Raw genomic sequence first — 16,648 nt, forward strand, 5'->3', positions numbered from 1 at the left:
GCAGCCAGAAATGTACAGCCCAGCAAGGAAGGCAGAGCGTTTCCCTCCTGTAAATCAGCTCTCCAGGCTGGGTATCCACGAGTGAGACTTTTCTTTGCTCTGATGGTTATTTCATCACTGGGCTTGGGGCTAGCGAGAGCTCGCCAGGGCTGTTCGGGGTACATGGCATTGGCATGAGAGCCCCTTGATGGGACGGAGCCAGGTAGATGAGCTGGAACATGGTGGGCCTTGAGGGACACAGTTCGTTTCCTTGCGGGATGCTGGAGCTGGATTTAAGGAGGCTGGGCTGCTGCCGGGAGAAGAGAGGACATGCTTCTTTCCTTTCTCAGTCTGGCTTCGGGGCTCAGAATCTCACTCCTGAAGATTTGACGGAGGTGGTCGTGACACATCTCCGTACGGAGGACGATCCCCCTCCAGAGCTGAAGTTGCCACCTCCAGAGCCGCACATCCTTCCACTTCCAGAGGAGAACCCACCGCTGTACATTCCTCCTCCCATTCCACAGCTGCCACCCATGCTTCCAACTCCAAAGCTTCCTCCTACTCCACATACGCCTCCTCCCATTCCTCCTCCCATGCCGCTGCCGCCTCCGAATCCTCCTCCCATGCCGCTGCCACCTCCGAAGCCTCCTCCCATGCCTCCTCTGCCTCCAGTGATGGTGGTCCTGCCTACCACAGCTGGAAGAGAAGCACAGGTTACATACCCATTGTCCACTGGCAGGCTGTATCTCCAAAAAGACGTGGTCTGCTGTTACCTCATGAGGAAACAAATGCAAATACTTACAGACGTTGACGTTGGACATGCCATCGTTGCACAATCTGCAAAGGGAATTTGGGAAATTTTAATGACCCAGCAAAAGAGACATTGTAAAAACTGAGACCTGTATTTTCATTATCAAAACATTTTCCTCTTTCATCCTTATCAGCAACTTTGGTATCACTACAATATTTAAAGAGGGAAGGCATTGACAATTCCTCTTTACAATGAGGTTCTTCCAAACTTCAGGTCCGTTAAAAAATTTGCACATAGCAGAAATGCAATGGTAGTTATACCACCTGTAGTGGACAGGGTATGCCAATAAGAAGTCCTGACCACCCAAAATGTCACCCAGAGTGCCAATAGCCATATCTACCCGTTTTAACCAAAAGAGCTGGTGTGAGATTACACTGTTAACTTCAATACTCAAGGCGTCCAGCCCAGATCTCAACATCCCTCTCAAATCAGAAGGCAGATGTTTACCTGTTCTCCTCTCCCTCCAGCAGCTTCCTGTACATGGCAATCTCAACATCCAGGGCAATCTTGATGTTCAGCAGCTCCTGATACTCCTTCAGCAAGCGAGCCAGCTCCTCCTTGTCTTTCTGCAGGGCAGATTCCAGCTCTTCCAGTTTTAACCTGGCATCCTTGAGGGCCATCTCACCCCTCTCCTCGGCCTCAGCAATAGCTGCCTGCAGCTGCTGGTTCTGAGGACAAAAAAGGGCAGTTTCTCAGATCTCATGTTGTCACTTAGGAGCAGCTCTCCAACCGCAAGTGGAGAAGCCAAGAGGGAAAAATTAACATTGTCATGAAGTAAACAAGGGGTGGTTGAAGAAACCGTTTCGTCCCCTCACATGGTCATTTGTGATTCAACCTGATGCCAGTGTCCCGTGAGTCACTAACCAACCCCTACCTGCTTCTTCACGTTCTCAATCTCAGCCCGCAGCCTCTGGACGTTCCTGGTCAGCTCTTGGATCTCTATCTTGGTGTTACGCAGGCTGTCCCCATGCCTTCCAGCAGTGCTCTGCAGCTGTTCGTACTGGTGGCACCAAGATAAAGCAAACCTTCAGTGAAACTTTCCTGATGCCTAGAAAAGGTTTGTCAACAGTTTCATAGCTCACGTGCTGCTACAAGCACCTATCACATTGGTCATGGATGCCCAGCTCAATGTAAAAGATGGTTCCGAGACTCACATATTGGTGATTTTGAGCTTTGAAATAGATCTTAGTCACACTAATACACACCCCTTGGCTTCTTAAAAGCTACTTTGGGCAGGCATTTTCTAGTTAAGGTATATTTTTGGCCATCTTCATTGAGAGGCTTGTACTGAGCACCAAAGTGAGGTTCTGGACACCTTGACCACATTGAGTCAAATCCCTCAAAAGCAACACAATTCCTCTTGAGGATTTCTTGCATGAGCTCCAGCATATTCAGCTTCAAGAGATGTCATAAATTATCTGCAAACTCTAGCCATCACCTGGGGTTGCTTAATGGCTTTGCGACTCACCTGGCTCTGGTACCAAGCCTCAGCTTCAGCCCGGCTGCTCTGAGCAATCTGCTCGTATTGACGCCTGACCTCCTCGATGATGCTGTCCAGATCCAGGTGACGGTTGTTGTCCATGGACACCACCACGGACAGGTCCCGGCTGATTGTCTGCATCTGAGCGAGCTCCTACAACCAAGACGTGAGTTAGCCTGACCATCTGAGGAGGGGAGAAATGAGCAGCAACTCCAAGCAGCCTCTCCAGACCCAATCCACATGGGCAGCCAGTCCCACCTCAGAGTCTTTGGCCACCACACACCTCATGGCAACTGCAGCCAGCCCAGGGGAAAGGAGAGCTCTTACCTCCTCGTACATGCACCTCAGGAAGTTGATTTCATCCGTCAGAGCTCCCACCTTGGCTTCCAACTCTACTTTAGTCATGTAGGCAGTGTCCACATCCTAAAGGAAAGATCATAGAGAATAGTTTCATTTCCTCTTGGAAATCCTTCAGGATCATGGAAATTACAGTCTGTGCTGCGGGTAACAGCTGTGATGGTGTTATTCAGTCATGCAAATTAAACACAAATGACTTCAAATATCAGCCCACAGACCCTACAATCTCTCCGCGTTCCCATTCGAGACAGAGTCCCCCTGAAGCACAGATAAATCCTGATATTCAAGTGATCATTTTGCAGTGCCTGTGACTCACCTTCTTGAGCACCACAAACTCGTTCTCAGCAGTTGTGCGCCTGTTGATCTCTTCCTCATACCTGTGGAGAGTGAAAATGCAAGCTGAGTTTCCTGAATTTTCCTGCCTAAGGCCACACTAAACAAACTAAAAGAAAAAAAATGCAGAATAAAATATTTAGACTGGAAAAAACCTACGTCCACAATTGCCATAAAAAGCGTGTGTGTGAAGGAAAATGACTACCAAGCTGCTTGAGTTGCTTTCTGGGTTAGACTGTCACTGCACTTACTTGTTCTTGTAATCCTCGACGTATTGCTGCATGTTCTGCAGCTCTGACTCCAGCTGTTGCCTCTGTGCCAAGACTGAGTCCAGCTGTCTCCTCAGGTTCTGGATGTAATTTTCAAAGAGGACATCGAGGTTCTTCCTTGGCCCTGAAGGTCCTTGCTGTTGGAGGAGCTCCCACTTGGTGGAGAGGACCTTGTTCTGTTGCTCCAGGAAGCGGACCTGAAAGCCAACACATGGAGTATCCACCATCACACGGGGAACAGCAACAGCCAAGGCACCTCATCATGTAAAAAGATTCTTCTTTGCATGACAATAAGAGAACCAGTTAGCATATTTTTTTTTTAATTTCTCTTGTTGCCTAGACTGCAAGATCAGGAAAAGGAGGAAATTTCTGAGTCATATTCAAGTAAAAGGAGCTTTTAAATGTAGCACCAGCGCCAAGTACATTCCTGTCACAGGTAGCATAGAAATCTTAGATTTCTAGTCTAGATTTAAAATCCTGGATATTGGAAAATAAAGAGAAAAAAATCATATTAGAGACTATTTAAGTTGGAAGGTATTTGGAAAGAGAATGGTACAGGAGGGAAGATTTGTGCCTGAAACCTGCAGATGTTTGGAGGCGTTGAGCCTACTTGCAAGAATAACCTATTAGTTGAGCCTGGTGCAACAGGCTGGGTGAAAGCCCTGAAGACATAGCTTTGATCTTCTATGGAGGAGAGATTCTCATCTCTGCCCTAGCAGTACTTGATAAAAAGACTCCATTCAAGCTGTTCAGCCTGCTGATATTTGGCTCAAAAAGGACAACATTTCTGCAGAACTTGAAAGTTCCTCCCAATTTTGACCCGTAATTAGACACAATCCCACCCTCTCACCTTATCAATGAAAGAGGCAAATTGATTGTTAAGAGTCTTGATCTGTTCCTTCTCCTGGTTTTTGACTTGCTGGATCTGGGGATCAATCTCTACATGGACTGGCTGTAGGAGGGTTGTGTCAACCTGCACTGGCTGGATTCCAGGGCCAGCTCTACCGGGGCCACCAAAGCCTGGCATGCCAAAGCCTGGTCCACCAAAGCCACCCATTCCTCCACCACCCATTCCTCCACCACCCATTCCTCCACCATAACCACCCATTCCTCCAGCAAAGCCACCCATTCCTCCACCACCACCCATTCCTCCAAAGCCACCCATTCCTCCTCCACCCATTCCTCCTCCACCCATTCCTCCACCAAAGCTGCCTAGTCCTCCTCCGTAACCTCCACCAAAGCCACCCATTCTGCCTCCGTATCCTCCACCACCATAACATCCACCCATGGAGATCCTTCCACTGCCACCTATGTTATGGAGACTCTTGCTGCTAAACCCTCCACAACGTCCGCCACCGCCAAATCCCCTGGACACAGAGAACGAGCTGTAGCTGCTCCTGCTTCTGCCGCCACCTCCTCCAAAGCCACCACCGATGGCAGAGCAAGAGCTGTAGCCCCTTCTACTCCCGCCTCCAAAGCTTCTGCAGACAGACTGCCGAGACATGGCTGTTTCTTCTGAGCAGAGTCAAAAATCGAGAAGATAAGAGAGATCAATGGAGTTGTGCTGCGAGGAGGTGAGTGTAAAGAGAAGGGAAGTCAAGTCCCTCTGACTGGAGGGCAGTAGATGCTCTCTTTTATCTGTTTCTGGAGGTGGGCTGGGTTTGCATGGGCGTGAAGGAGGAGACAGTTACTGTCTTCATCAGCGTGGCGTGGTTTACAGATTTTCATCTTCAATTTGCCAAACATCGACCCTACCCAGAAACACACCCTATAATGCAGGAGAAAATTAAAAAAAGATACAACTGTGTCTACCAAACGGCAGCACTCTGTGACTAAGAAGTCTTACGCTTTTGTGGTATTGTAACAGCCTGCCTAGGATATACTGGTCGTCTTTTTTTTACCTTTCATCCATTGTGGTTGTTTCCCTGCTTATGTTTATCTTTATTTTGATCTTTCACTCCGAAGCCCCATGGCAGGCAAGCGCTGTAGCTCATGCCAAGTTGTAGCACGGCTTTCACAATTCCCAAAACACACCTATGTTACACCCTTAGTCTTCTTTTTTACATGGAAAATTGCCTTTGGCTTTGAGAAATAGTTTCTCAATCTAGAGCCAGGGCTCAGCAAATTGCATTTTGATGAGGCTCTGCATCTTTTTGATAAATAAAACCTTACCAGAAACGAGATACTGCAGCAATGGTTGGCATTGGAAATTCATTTATTGTTGGACCAAACTCTTACTGAAAGTGAGTCTTGGTGCCAAGATAGTCTCAGCACCAGTGAAGAAATGCCACGAATATCACAGCTGGGAAATCCCTTTAGGATTTTCTGAAGGCTTCAAGACCATGAGAAGAGCCAGAGAAGACATCAGGAACCCAGCTGCTACGGTGGGAAGTGTGGACAGACAGACGGACGGCTCTGAGAATAGACAGAGAGCAGGAGGCATGAAAAATCATGCTGCCCACATAATAAATCCTGTAATTATTTAGATGCAATTAGCTAGGCAGAGGATGCTGGAGAGCTCAACTCATTTGTAGAGACACACAGAAATGAGGAGAACAAGGGGCACAATAACTTTCACTGGAGGAAACGCATGTTTTTCAGCTGCCTGGATTACTTCAGTATTTATATGCAAATATATTTTTGGCAAGCATACACACTCGTAGGTTGTGCTGAGCCCTCCTTCAAGAACACGGGTAGATGATACCCTTTTTGAGCGTATTTGAAAGCAGTCACCAGATTTTGGAAAGGCAGAAGCTTGTGAGAATACTCTGGTTTTGATGCCATACTGAGAAAGGATTAGCTTATGCGTTAAACTTGCAATAAGACTATGACCCATCATGCATCATCCTTTTGTCTTGAAGAAGCCTGCTCATCAAAGAACAATTACTATCTCATTTTAATTTTTTTTTTTTTTTAGAAATTCCTTTTTTTATTAGCTTTCAACTCTCTAAAGCCACCTGAGAAATTCTAAAGTTCAAAAATCTTTCTGACTGTGGAGGCATCTAACTGTGCTGGTAGCTGTCTAGCAAGGTTCTCAGAAGTTCCCACAGGACGCAGGCAATTAAGTGTTGCTTGAAAATCCACACCAGCAACTCTTGGTATCGTCAGATGTTTAAATACCTCCAAAAATATCGCCCAGACACCTATTTCCAAAAGTGCCTAGGGATCCGGGCCGTGGCGTAACGTGCAGCTGAACTGGCATTTCCACTGAAAAACACGACCGTCCCTGCACAGCCTGCTCGTCCCACCTCCCTCCCCGGCACCAGCATGGGGTTGTGAGCATGCAGGGAGGCAGATCAGGGGATAGATAGGGCTACAAAAAAATATATAACAACAACAAGTCACTGTGAGACCAAAGGGATGAGGAGGACGGGGGGTTTGGTGGTTGTACAACATGGTTTATAGACAATAAATATGTGGGCTGAGGAGGTCCCGTATGACTTGTTGGTCTTCAGCAAGACTTTGTCTCCTAAATGTCACGGTTGGGACAAGCTCCTGCCCAGCCTGGGAGGTTTTGAAGCTCAACCTCAACCATCACTGCAACCATGAGCCAACAGACTTGACAAACAGCTAATCTCCTCTCGGGGCGAAGGCAAGAGCCATCTCCCACCAGCCCTTCCCATCTAGAGGAGAGGCAATCACAGGCAAGACCTGGCAGCCCCATCTCCGCGGACCCGGGCTGTGAACATGCTCCACTTCTGATTTATCAGTGAAATACATTCTACTGCTGCCTGTCACACCACAAGGTTCCGGAGGGTGCCGTGGCTTTATAGCTGCTATAGATATAATCATGTACGTGCACATGACCAGACGCACACGCATTCAACCATCCCTTCCCTTGCCTCCCTCCGCATTACCACATACGTGGTTACGTTTTTCTGGGGGTTTTGGGGGTTTTTTTTCTTTTTCTGTGGGTGGGACAATGTGATCAGAAAGCTTTCAGGTTCCCAGCTGCGCTGGGAGGAGATGGCGTTAAGTCAGCACAACGCTCGAGTCCCCGGCGCCCGTGTTTAGATAAGGCGCTCGTTGAGTCACGGCCGCGTCTCCAGCCAAGTTTAGGAAATCAAACCAGGATTTGGGTATCAACATCATCACCCGGTCCAAATGCAACAGGCAGCTTTAGACCGTGGGGATCTCAAACAACATCGTTGTGCCCAAAGCCCTAATGAAGGAAAATGGCCTTTAAAGGTCCCTTCCAACGCAAACTCTTCTATGACTCTATGAAAATAAACAGGCAGGAATACAGGAAAAACTGCTCAGGCCTTGAATGAGGAAAAGGCTCATTTCAGCAGCAACACTGTCAGTCAACGTGCACGGAACTTAGGAAAAGTCTTCAACCACAGAAAGGGAGAATTTCTGGGGAAAAAAGCAAAGCAAAGCAGTTAATTCCCACACTTTCCATAAAACTTTGACATCTACGTGTTTTCACTGTGCTTTATCACAGAATCACAGAATGTTAGGGATTGGAAAGGACCTCGAAAGATCATCTAGTCCAATCCCCCTGGAGAAGGATTACCTGGATCATGTCACACAGGGTCACGTCCAGGCGGGTCTTGAATGTCTCCAGAGAAGGAGACTCCACAACCCCTCTGGGCAGCCTGTGCCAGTGTTCAGTCCCCCTCACTGTAAAGAAGTTTTTCCTCCTATTTATGTGGAACCTCCTGTGTTCCAGCTTGCACCCGTTGCCCCTTGTCCTGTCAATGGATGTCACTGAGAAGAGCCTGGCTCCATCCTCACGACACTTGCCTTTTACATATTTATAAACATTAATGAGGTCCCCCCTCAGTCTCCTCTTCTCTAAGCTAAAGAGACCCAGCTCCCTCAGCCTCTCCTCAGAAGGGAGATGTTCCACCCCCTTCATCATCTTCGTGGCTCTGTGCTGGACTCTCTCCAGCAGTTCCCTGTCCTTCTTGAACTGAGGGGCCCAGAACTGGACACAATATTCCAGATGCGGCCTCACCAGGGCAGAGCAGAGTCTCTTTAGAAGAGACTCTTAAAACAGGGGGGGGAAATCGTGATGAAATGAAACGAAACTTATTTCAGGCCACATGAAATGTTTTTGCTCCTCCAACAAAGGGCAGAAATTATGTCACATCTCGGTCCAGCCCAGGAGAATTTTCCCCTAATTGCTGGTGCAATCATAGGAACAAAAGGCGAGGGCTTTTTGGTGTCTGTTTGTTTTAACTACAGCGTTTGTCTGCATCTAGAAGCCTTTTGTCTCTTCATCACGCTGCCCTGATGTCGGGAGTCATTTGCTGGGAGGCAAGTTTACACAGAGGCAGCTAGATTGGGGTGACTCTGAGGGAAGCAGATACCTTTTCATTCAACGCCATCTCAGGTCCCTTTTACAACTCACTGGGATATTTAACCATTGCCCAAACCATCTCCCTATCCAAGTAGTTACATGCCTTTGCTGGCAGCGTTGTGACATTCCACAGTGGCTGGTACGTTTATGTCTCGAGCATTTACAAACAGGGAACGGAGCATGGGATAAATGAAATGACTCATCAGGATCGCAGAGCGAGTCTGCGGTTGACCAGGGATGTGATTCAAGGTCTCCTGAGCAAGAGGTCAAACCACACCAGCAGTTTTTGGCTCTAAATTTACAGGTCATCAAAAATATTCTACTTTTGTGGAGAGGTAGGGCTTGAAAGGGGGTTGAGATCTTGCTCTTCCCATGGTCTCAGTTACCTTTTGGAGATGCCTTAAAAGCAACTTGTGGATCCTTGGCCAGTCCAGACAACAGTAAAAGCTGCAGGGCTGGCTCCAGCATCATGGATGCTGAGGAATTAGCTCTGAATTAGCTGGAGGGGTGATGATCACCCTTCCCTCTTCCACACCATCCCTTATAGGATGCTCCAAAAGAACTTAGGGCTGTGCAATGTCTTTGCCATGACAGCACTAGGACCACCTTGGAGGACAGGGAAGCATGGGTGGAGGCCAGTGGTGTGCTTGGAGGCAGTGGTCAGTCAGAGGTGGACGAGCTAGGGAATATCCCAAGTTGGCCAACACCAAGGAAAGGGCTTAGGAAGAGAAAGGGGAAGGGAACGATCTCCTAACATCAACTGAGTCTCAAAGTCTGCTCTGCTGTAACAGGGCCAACTGCCTCTGTCACCGCAGGAGACCCAGCAGAAGGACAGAGAAGAGCATCCAGGTTCAACCCATCTGCCTCTTTCTCTCCTGCCGCACTGCCAGGAATGAGCTCGTTCCCACGAGTGTCGTTCCAGAAAACCCCGTGTGTTTCACAGACTCAGCCAGATCAGACCATCACACGGAGCCTGACCCAGCAATTTTGCCACCCCAACCCCGCAAGACCTCCCTCGCCCTCCTGCCAAACTCACAAACTAGCCAAATTTTTAGAGAGAAAGGGGTGAGAAGGACAAGAGACCGGGCTACACGTTCGCTTTCGTGCCTTTAAATGCGAACTTCAAAGGGCAAGAGAAAGTCAGGTAAGACTTTCAGATCTCAGCAAGAGAGGAGTCTTGTTACAACATGAAACTCTTCGGTCAGAGAGAAAACCACACAAGCTTACTGCCTCGAGTGTTTATTAGGGTATGCCACATGCCAGAGGAGAAAGGCTTAAGCAAACAAGCGCGATTGTTCCCATGATCACAATGAAAAGGTAAAACTAAACATTGTACAACAGCTTCTAAAGAACACGGGTGAAACTGCCGGTATCTTGCTTAGAGGAAAAAAAAAAAACAAACTGCAGCAGGGAATGAAATGTCTTCAGCTGGGACTAGTCACCATCAGGAAATTCTTGTCTTGGCGTTCGAGCCCTGGCTGATGGGCAGCACCGATTAAAATTGCACCACATCTGGAGCCAGCACAAGATCTTGGAAGAAGTCAAGCCTTCCCGCAGGCTTCATGGGACGCCAGCACTCTGAGCAGCACATGGACCAGACCCTCTGCCCATCGCTGGTCGGGTGCCTCTCCCTCTATAGCCTTATCCCAGCTGTGTTTGGGGCTTTCCAGCGAACGGGCAGGTCCTGCTTCCAGATGAGTCCCAGCACTCTGATGACCAGCAGCTTTGCAGTGTCTCCAGGGGAGCGTCTGGGAAGCGAGCTGTTCTCAAACACTGTTGAGAACCTCAGTCATTGGCTGGTGCATGTAGCTGTGTTTTCTGTGGGGTTTCTGAAGGATAGTGGAGGTCTAAAATGAAATAAATGGTTGCCACCTTGGCAAGGAAAGGGGTGGTGGTGGCCGTCATGAAATTTGCTTCCTTTCTCCTTTGGGTGCCAGGGAGGGGTGAGAGAGCTCGCTTGCCTAGACCTTCCGGGTGGCAGACACAGAGCTGGTGGTCTTCTTCAGGATGGTGCCAGACCCCACCACCACTGAGCTAGGCCCTCCGCCCACGGAGCTGAACCCTGCCCCTCCGGAGCCGAATGCCCCCCCAGCACCGAATCCTCCCCCGGAGCCAAATCCGCCCCCTCCTACGCTGTAGAAGCCAGCACTGCCTGTGTTACAGCTGCCTCTCCCACTTCCAGCACCGAATCCAATTCCTCCTCCTCCAAGGCACAGTCCACCGCCGTATCCACCTCCCACAGCGCTGCTGCTGCCTCCCACCACAGCTGCAGAGAAGAACAGAAGGCACGATGTTACCTCTGATGCCACCATAAAGTTTTGGGGCATCAATCCCAGCCCACCGTGCTCCCTCGGGAGCGGGGACCGCTACTTACAGATGCTCACGGTGCTCGGACACTCTCCAGAAATCCTGCAAGGAAAAGAGATGGAGCTTCAGCTCCAGCCAGAATATCTGGGCTGGTCCAGCTCCATGAAGCCAGGCTTGGTCCACCAGACCATGGGCATAAATAACGGCAGCTGTAGGACCGTAGTCCATAGCTAATGGCAACACCGTTGATATTTTAATAGGCGAGATGTGATGTGCCGCGTTCTTCCCATTGATTTATCAGGATACAATCAAGCTCTCGCTGTCCTCACCCACCTGCACTCCTCTCCCTCCAGGAGCTTTCTGTAGGTCATGATCTCAACGTCCAGGGCCAGCTTGACATTCATGAGTTCCTGGTATTCGCGGAGCTGCCGGGCCAGGTCTGCCTTGGCTTTCTGCAGGGCTGTCTCCAGCTCGGTCAGTTTGGCCCTGGCATCCTTGAGGGCCGCCTCCCCGCGTTCCTCAGCATCCGCAATGGAGCTCTGAAGAGTTTCACACTGGAGGACAAGACGTGCATGAGATGAGTGGGGCAGGGGCAGCTGGTAGGAGATGAAGCCATGATCCCAGGTCCCTCGGGCTCAGCGATTCACAGATAGAGCTGGTTCCCTCCCACTTACAATGACTGTTACCAGACTATTTGCTTCTAGGAAAGCTCTGGAGGACATTACCAAGAGCTGACACCCATTTCTCAAAAAATAAACCCCTTACCTGTTTCTTCACATTGTCGATCTCAGCCCGTATCCTCTGGATCGTGCGGTTGAGCTCAGAGATCTCGATCTTGGTGTCCTTAAGGTTGTCTCCGTGTTTGCCTGCGGTAAGCTGCAGCTCTTCATACTGGTAGGCAGAAGCGAGAGGAGCACGTTATGTCCACCACGAGTGTCTCCTCACCACGGCTCCCCGTACCACCCCATGCAAGCCAAGGTGAGCATGCAGATGCTGGCTCCAGTCTGGCTAGATGAGTACCAGCAATATCCCAGGTCTCAGCATGGTCTGAGCTACCACCAGTAACTCTTCCACCTCCTCAGCCATCCGTGCTCACAAGCAAGGTGTGGAGCACTCACCTTGCTCTGGTACCAGGACTCAGCCTCCGCTCGGCTCCTGTTGGCAATTTCCTCGTATTGGGCTTTGACCTCTGCAATGATGCTGTCCAGGTCCAGGTTTCGGTTATTGTCCATGGAGAGAACCACAGAGGTGTCAGAAACGGCCTTCTGTATCTGACACAGCTCCTGTAATTCACACCAGACCTGGCTTTAGCCCTGCCATAATTTCCTTACCATCTCACAACCCTTCTCCATCCCAGCATCCCCCTCCAGAGGGGGGATGGACCACTTACCGCTTCGTAAAGACACTTCAAGAAGTCAATCTCATCTGCCAGAGAATCTAATTTTCCCTGGAGTTCCACCTTGGTCATGTAGACTCCGTCCACGTCCTGCAGGAGAAATGAGAGGTGAAAACCTTCTGCCTGATGCACACCATCTTATCTAACATTTAACTGTGAGTCCTTTGGTGCTCCGTTTCCCTACGGCACGTACATCTAGGGGTCCTGGTTTATGCCTGATGCTAACGAATCAGTGCTGATGGAAGCAAGACATCCTCTGAACCAAGACGTGCCTTCGTGTTAAAAAAAAATAGTACTTTACCTTTTTTAGGAGCACAAAATCGTTCTCCGCAGTTGTCCTTTTGTTTATTTCCTCTTCATACCTGTTGATTATAACGAGGTAGATTGAATCTCTCTGCTTATTTTGGCTCTGGCTGCTGCTGGCAACTAGACGCTGTTGGCCTCAGACTAATGAACGCAGCAAAAATAGACCTGCCATGAGCGAGATTTATGGACTAGCAAGGGCATTTCGCCTTTCTAGACGAGTCCTGGCTCCTGCCATCTCCACTGCCTTGCTGAAGAAAGCCTACAAAGAGGAATCCTATCTCTGCCTAAACCAAGTTCCTGGTGGCTGTGACCACTCCAGCTCCTTCTGCAAGACCCAGGGACCTTCAGGACCTCAACATGGGCCATTTCCAACTGCTCGTTGGGACAGGTAATTGCTGCAGATTGTTGAGTGGTGGAGATGATCCCCAAAACAAGTCAATTTTCAACCTGCAACCTCAATAGAGAGAGGGATCTGGCTGATCCTGAGGAGTCCCAGACTTGCTTTCCCACCATTTTTTGTAACTCCTTCAGTGGAAGCATTTCTCCAGGCTTTGTTCTTGCTTTTCTGACTGGACAAATTAGAATCACAGAATCACAGAATGGTTTGGGTTGGAAGGGACCTTAAAGCCCATCCAGTCCCACCCCCCCTGCCATGGGCAGGGACACCTTCCGCTAGACCAGGTTGCTCCAAGTCCCATCCAACCTGGCCTTGAACACGTCCAAATTAATCTAATAAATAATAGGAGGAAAAGAATCCTTTTTTTTTTGCCCCACATCACCTTTCCAAAGAAAGCTCTAAGCTTCAAATCATGAAGGAAATTATGGGAAGGAATCCATGAGGAAATCCGTGAGGAAATTACAGTAAGATTTAGCAACTGATCTAATTAGTTCATTAAATCATAATGTCATGGATTCTTAAGTGAGGAAGACAAACAGTACAGGATCCTGCTTTAGTGAGAAGCATAACTCAGATGACATTACATATTGAGAAACATCTGGAAAAATCACCGCCTACTGTCAAACCTCAGTTGATCAAAACTTTCCCCAAACCTGTTACAATTTCTAATCTTTGAAACAAGCGAAATATTGACAATTCTTATGATTCTTTCAATTTTCTGATGGTTCAAAGGAAGCTTTTATCTCTATTTTTTCCACCACCACACAGCCCAACCATGACTACACCTAGAACAACATACTTGGTCTTGAAGTCTTCCACCATATCTTGGATGTTCTTCAGCTCTAACTCCAGCTGATGCTTCTCGCTTGAGAGGCAGTCCACCCGCTTCCTCAGCCCACTGATGTAGGTTTCAAAAATAAAGTCAAGGTTCCTGCCACCTGGTCCTACACCACCCTGCTCCTGCAGGAGTTTCCACTTGGTCTCCAGGACTCGGTTCTGCTGCTCTAGGAACCGGACCTAAATGATTGCAGGGGTGGGTAGAAAAAAAAAAGAATCAGACTATTTCCAAAAGCGTCTTTTTATTGATTTTATTTGAGTTTAACCTTCTCATCTTAACTGTTCTCATCTCCAGTGAGCAATAACTCCAGGGTCCCACCAGACAAGTGGGACCACAGCTCTAGGATGAGTGGGCGAAGGTGGGTCACCTTCCCTCCCCAATCTCACAGTCTCTAAACAAGAGAAACACGGTGAACTTCATAGCTTTGGCATTTTCTCCTTAAAAATAGGCCAAAACACCCAAAGTCCTTCAGCCCATAGATGGACGGTGGCCATCAGCAGAGACTCCTCTGAGGATGCTCTGCATGTATATGGTACATGGTCCCACAGCTTAGCAGCAGCACTGTGGTCTTAAGAACCAAGGATCCTGTTCCCGGGTTTCTCCATAACCTTGGGAATGTCACTTCTCCAGCCACCGCCTCTCTGTCTGCAAGGGTTCTTTGGGGTGGTCTGGGCAATGCCTGGCTCTCTGGGTATTATGGGATGGGTACCTCACAGTAATCACAACCAGCACGAGCAATGGTGAGCTCAACCCTCCACCTCCCAGCCCTGGGTCAAAGCCACTCTCACCTTGTCAATGAAGGAAGCAAATTTGTCATTGAGCTGCTTGATCTCCTCCCGCTCTTGTGTTCGCACCTTCTGGATCTCAGGGTCGATTTCAAGGTTGAGCGGGGTCAGCAGGCTCTGGTTGATGGTCACTTCCTTGATGCCACCCGGTGGAAAGGGGGCAAAGCCTTGACCTCCCATGCCATCAAATCCTCCACCAAAGCCACCAAAAGCACCACCGAGGCCTCCACCAAAGCCACCTCCAGCCCCACCACCATAGCCACCACCAAATCCTGCCCCAGCACCGCAGCCATAGCCAAATCCTCCTTGGCTGCCAGCCCCAAAACCTCTGCAGACACCTCCACCGAATCCTCCCAGGGAGATGCTTTTACTCCCTCCCAAGCCATAGAGGCTCCTGCTGCTGAAGCCACCAGCGTTGCCAGGTCCTCTGCATCCTCCACGGGACACAGAGCTGAACGTGACCTTGTTCTTCCCTCCAAAGCAAGCGGAGCTGGAGCTGAATCCCTTGCCGAGACCATAGGACTGGCGAGACATGGTGACAGGTCCCCAAGAGTCAACGTGTGAAGAGAGAAGAGTGGAGAGGTGCGGAGCACAGGAGGAGGTTCGGAGGCAAGAGGAGGTGAGTCCTGTGGGTGCAGTGGCTGAGAGCCCCTTTTTATGTGCTCAGAGAGTTGGCTGGGTGTCAGGGGAGTGGAGATACCTTTTTTTTTTAATTCTATTCATTGTTTTTGGGCTTGGAAGGACGCCCTCCTCTCTTTGCCACCGCTGTGACCTGCCTCAAAACACTCCCTCGAGAGCTAAGAAAAACAAAGCTATTGTTGGTGTTGGAAACACAACTGCAAATCAAATTCCCTCAGCTGGAGCTGTCAACTCATCACAGGCCTTTCTGAGCCTCTCACGGCAATGACAAAGCACTCCAGATTCCTTGACATATTACACCCTCGAGGGAGACCCTTGTTTTAGCTAAATCACTCATTTTGAGCCTGATGGCAGGTGCTTGGTTCACTGAATTCCAACAAAAACGTGGTTTCTCAATCACACCTCCAGATGCACTCCAGTTCAACCTTCTGCTCAAAGGAGGTTTGACTTGGGTTGTCCAAAAGTGTTTCACAACCAGAGAGCATTAGTCTTTGGCGGGGTTATAAAATTAGGTTTATGTCAATAAAGAAGACTTAGAACCATTTTTAAGAAGGTTTTAAAGTCATTTTAGATCACTCTGGCTGGTGTATTGAGCCTGGAGGGTCACAGAGGGGTTTGCAGAGGCCAAAATATCTTGGTGTTTCCATGTTGCACAACCTTCACCAGACCTCAGTGGGGTCAAGACGCCATCACCAGCCTGAGGGGCTCTGCCCCATGGTGGTGACTGCAGGTCTCCATCCTCCCTAGGCTGGAAGGATTCCAGGGATATCTCCTGATCATCCTCACAGGGTCTCCAGCCCCCAGCCCCCTCCACAGCACGTGGCACTTGGCAGAGCCGCTCCCACGCTAACCCATTAGCGAGCCTCGCATTGTTTAAAAAAAATACAACTTAATTGCTTAACTACTTTTAATTTATATTTTAATGAGCAGAGGTGTCTGAAGATGCCTTCCAACAGAGGATCCCCGTTTATCCCGCCGTTAAAAAAAGAAAAAGCCATAAAACTTCCCCCCCCCAAACCACAAGCTGCCGCCGAAGCCATGACAATAAAAGCCGACTCCGTAATTATCACTTTTATTCGTGGGAGAGGTTTGGAGAACCGGTTTCAGCTCCGAACCTCTTCACCCCTCGCTTTTTTTTTCCTGCAAACATGCAAATCTGGGTCCGGGTGCATCCCTGCAGGAAGGGAGGACTTTTTGTCCAGAGCCTCATCAGGATTTTCAGCCCCAGCGGATTCGGGTGGAAGGGAACAGGGAAACTCACGCTCCCCTTTGGCAACAATGCCCCGGTCCCACCTGGAAACCCTCTCCCACCCCAGGGCCCTGGGATCCCCGATTTTCCAGCTCACGGTGGGGGTGAGGAGGGAAGCGGCTTGAAACCAGCTCTGGCTGTGGGGGAAAGGAGGCGGCGGCTGCATCTCCCCGACCTTACGCAACCGGCAGATCTGC

At 49.2% G+C, this 16,648-nt stretch overlaps 2 protein-coding genes across 2 annotated transcripts; both read right to left on the reverse strand.

Moving 5' to 3' along the window:
• Window positions 1–343: 343 nt before the first annotated feature.
• Window positions 344–4,733, reverse strand: LOC137669025 (keratin, type II cytoskeletal 6C-like). The gene is made up of 9 exons (XM_068410889.1): window positions 4,080–4,733; window positions 3,212–3,426; window positions 2,944–3,004; window positions 2,598–2,693; window positions 2,259–2,423; window positions 1,665–1,790; window positions 1,238–1,458; window positions 782–816; window positions 344–675 (listed from the first exon to the last, which is right to left on the reverse strand). The coding sequence occupies exons 1-9, from the start codon at window positions 4,731–4,733 to the stop codon at window positions 344–346; spliced, it is 1,905 nt and encodes a 634-aa protein (XP_068266990.1).
• Window positions 4,734–10,495: 5,762 nt separating this feature from the next.
• LOC137668897 (keratin, type II cytoskeletal 4-like) lies at window positions 10,496–15,097 on the reverse strand. The gene is made up of 9 exons (XM_068410714.1): window positions 14,567–15,097; window positions 13,740–13,957; window positions 12,539–12,599; window positions 12,232–12,327; window positions 11,960–12,124; window positions 11,607–11,732; window positions 11,175–11,395; window positions 10,909–10,943; window positions 10,496–10,800 (listed from the first exon to the last, which is right to left on the reverse strand). Exons 1-9 carry the CDS (start codon window positions 15,095–15,097, stop codon window positions 10,496–10,498), a joined length of 1,758 nt encoding a protein of 585 aa, XP_068266815.1.
• Between the last annotated feature and the right edge of the window lie 1,551 nt (window positions 15,098–16,648).

Source organism: Nyctibius grandis, chromosome 11 (genome assembly GCF_013368605.1).
Source record: "Nyctibius grandis isolate bNycGra1 chromosome 11, bNycGra1.pri, whole genome shotgun sequence".
NCBI lineage: Eukaryota > Metazoa > Chordata > Aves > Nyctibiiformes > Nyctibiidae > Nyctibius > Nyctibius grandis.

Bases quoted from the DNA above. Each gene is read 5' to 3' on its own strand.
- LOC137669025 (XM_068410889.1), bottom strand. From the start codon at position 4,733: ATGTCTCGGCAGTCTGTCTGCAGAAGCTTTGGAGGCGGGAGTAGAAGG. The intron at 1,791-2,258 runs GTGAGTCGCAAA...TGGTGCCACCAG, and splicing joins AGGCTTGGTACCAGAGCCAG to TACGAACAGCTGCAGAGCAC. The intron at 676-781 runs GTAAGTATTTGC...CTTCTCTTCCAG, and splicing joins CATGTCCAACGTCAACGTCT to CTGTGGTAGGCAGGACCACC.
- LOC137668897 (XM_068410714.1), bottom strand. From the start codon at position 15,097: ATGTCTCGCCAGTCCTATGGTCTCGGCAAGGGATTCAGCTCCAGCTCC. The intron at 12,125-12,231 runs GTAAGTGGTCCA...TGTGAATTACAG, and splicing joins TGAAGTGTCTTTACGAAGCG to GAGCTGTGTCAGATACAGAA. The intron at 11,396-11,606 runs GTAAGGGGTTTA...CTTGTCCTCCAG, and splicing joins TCGACAATGTGAAGAAACAG to TGTGAAACTCTTCAGAGCTC.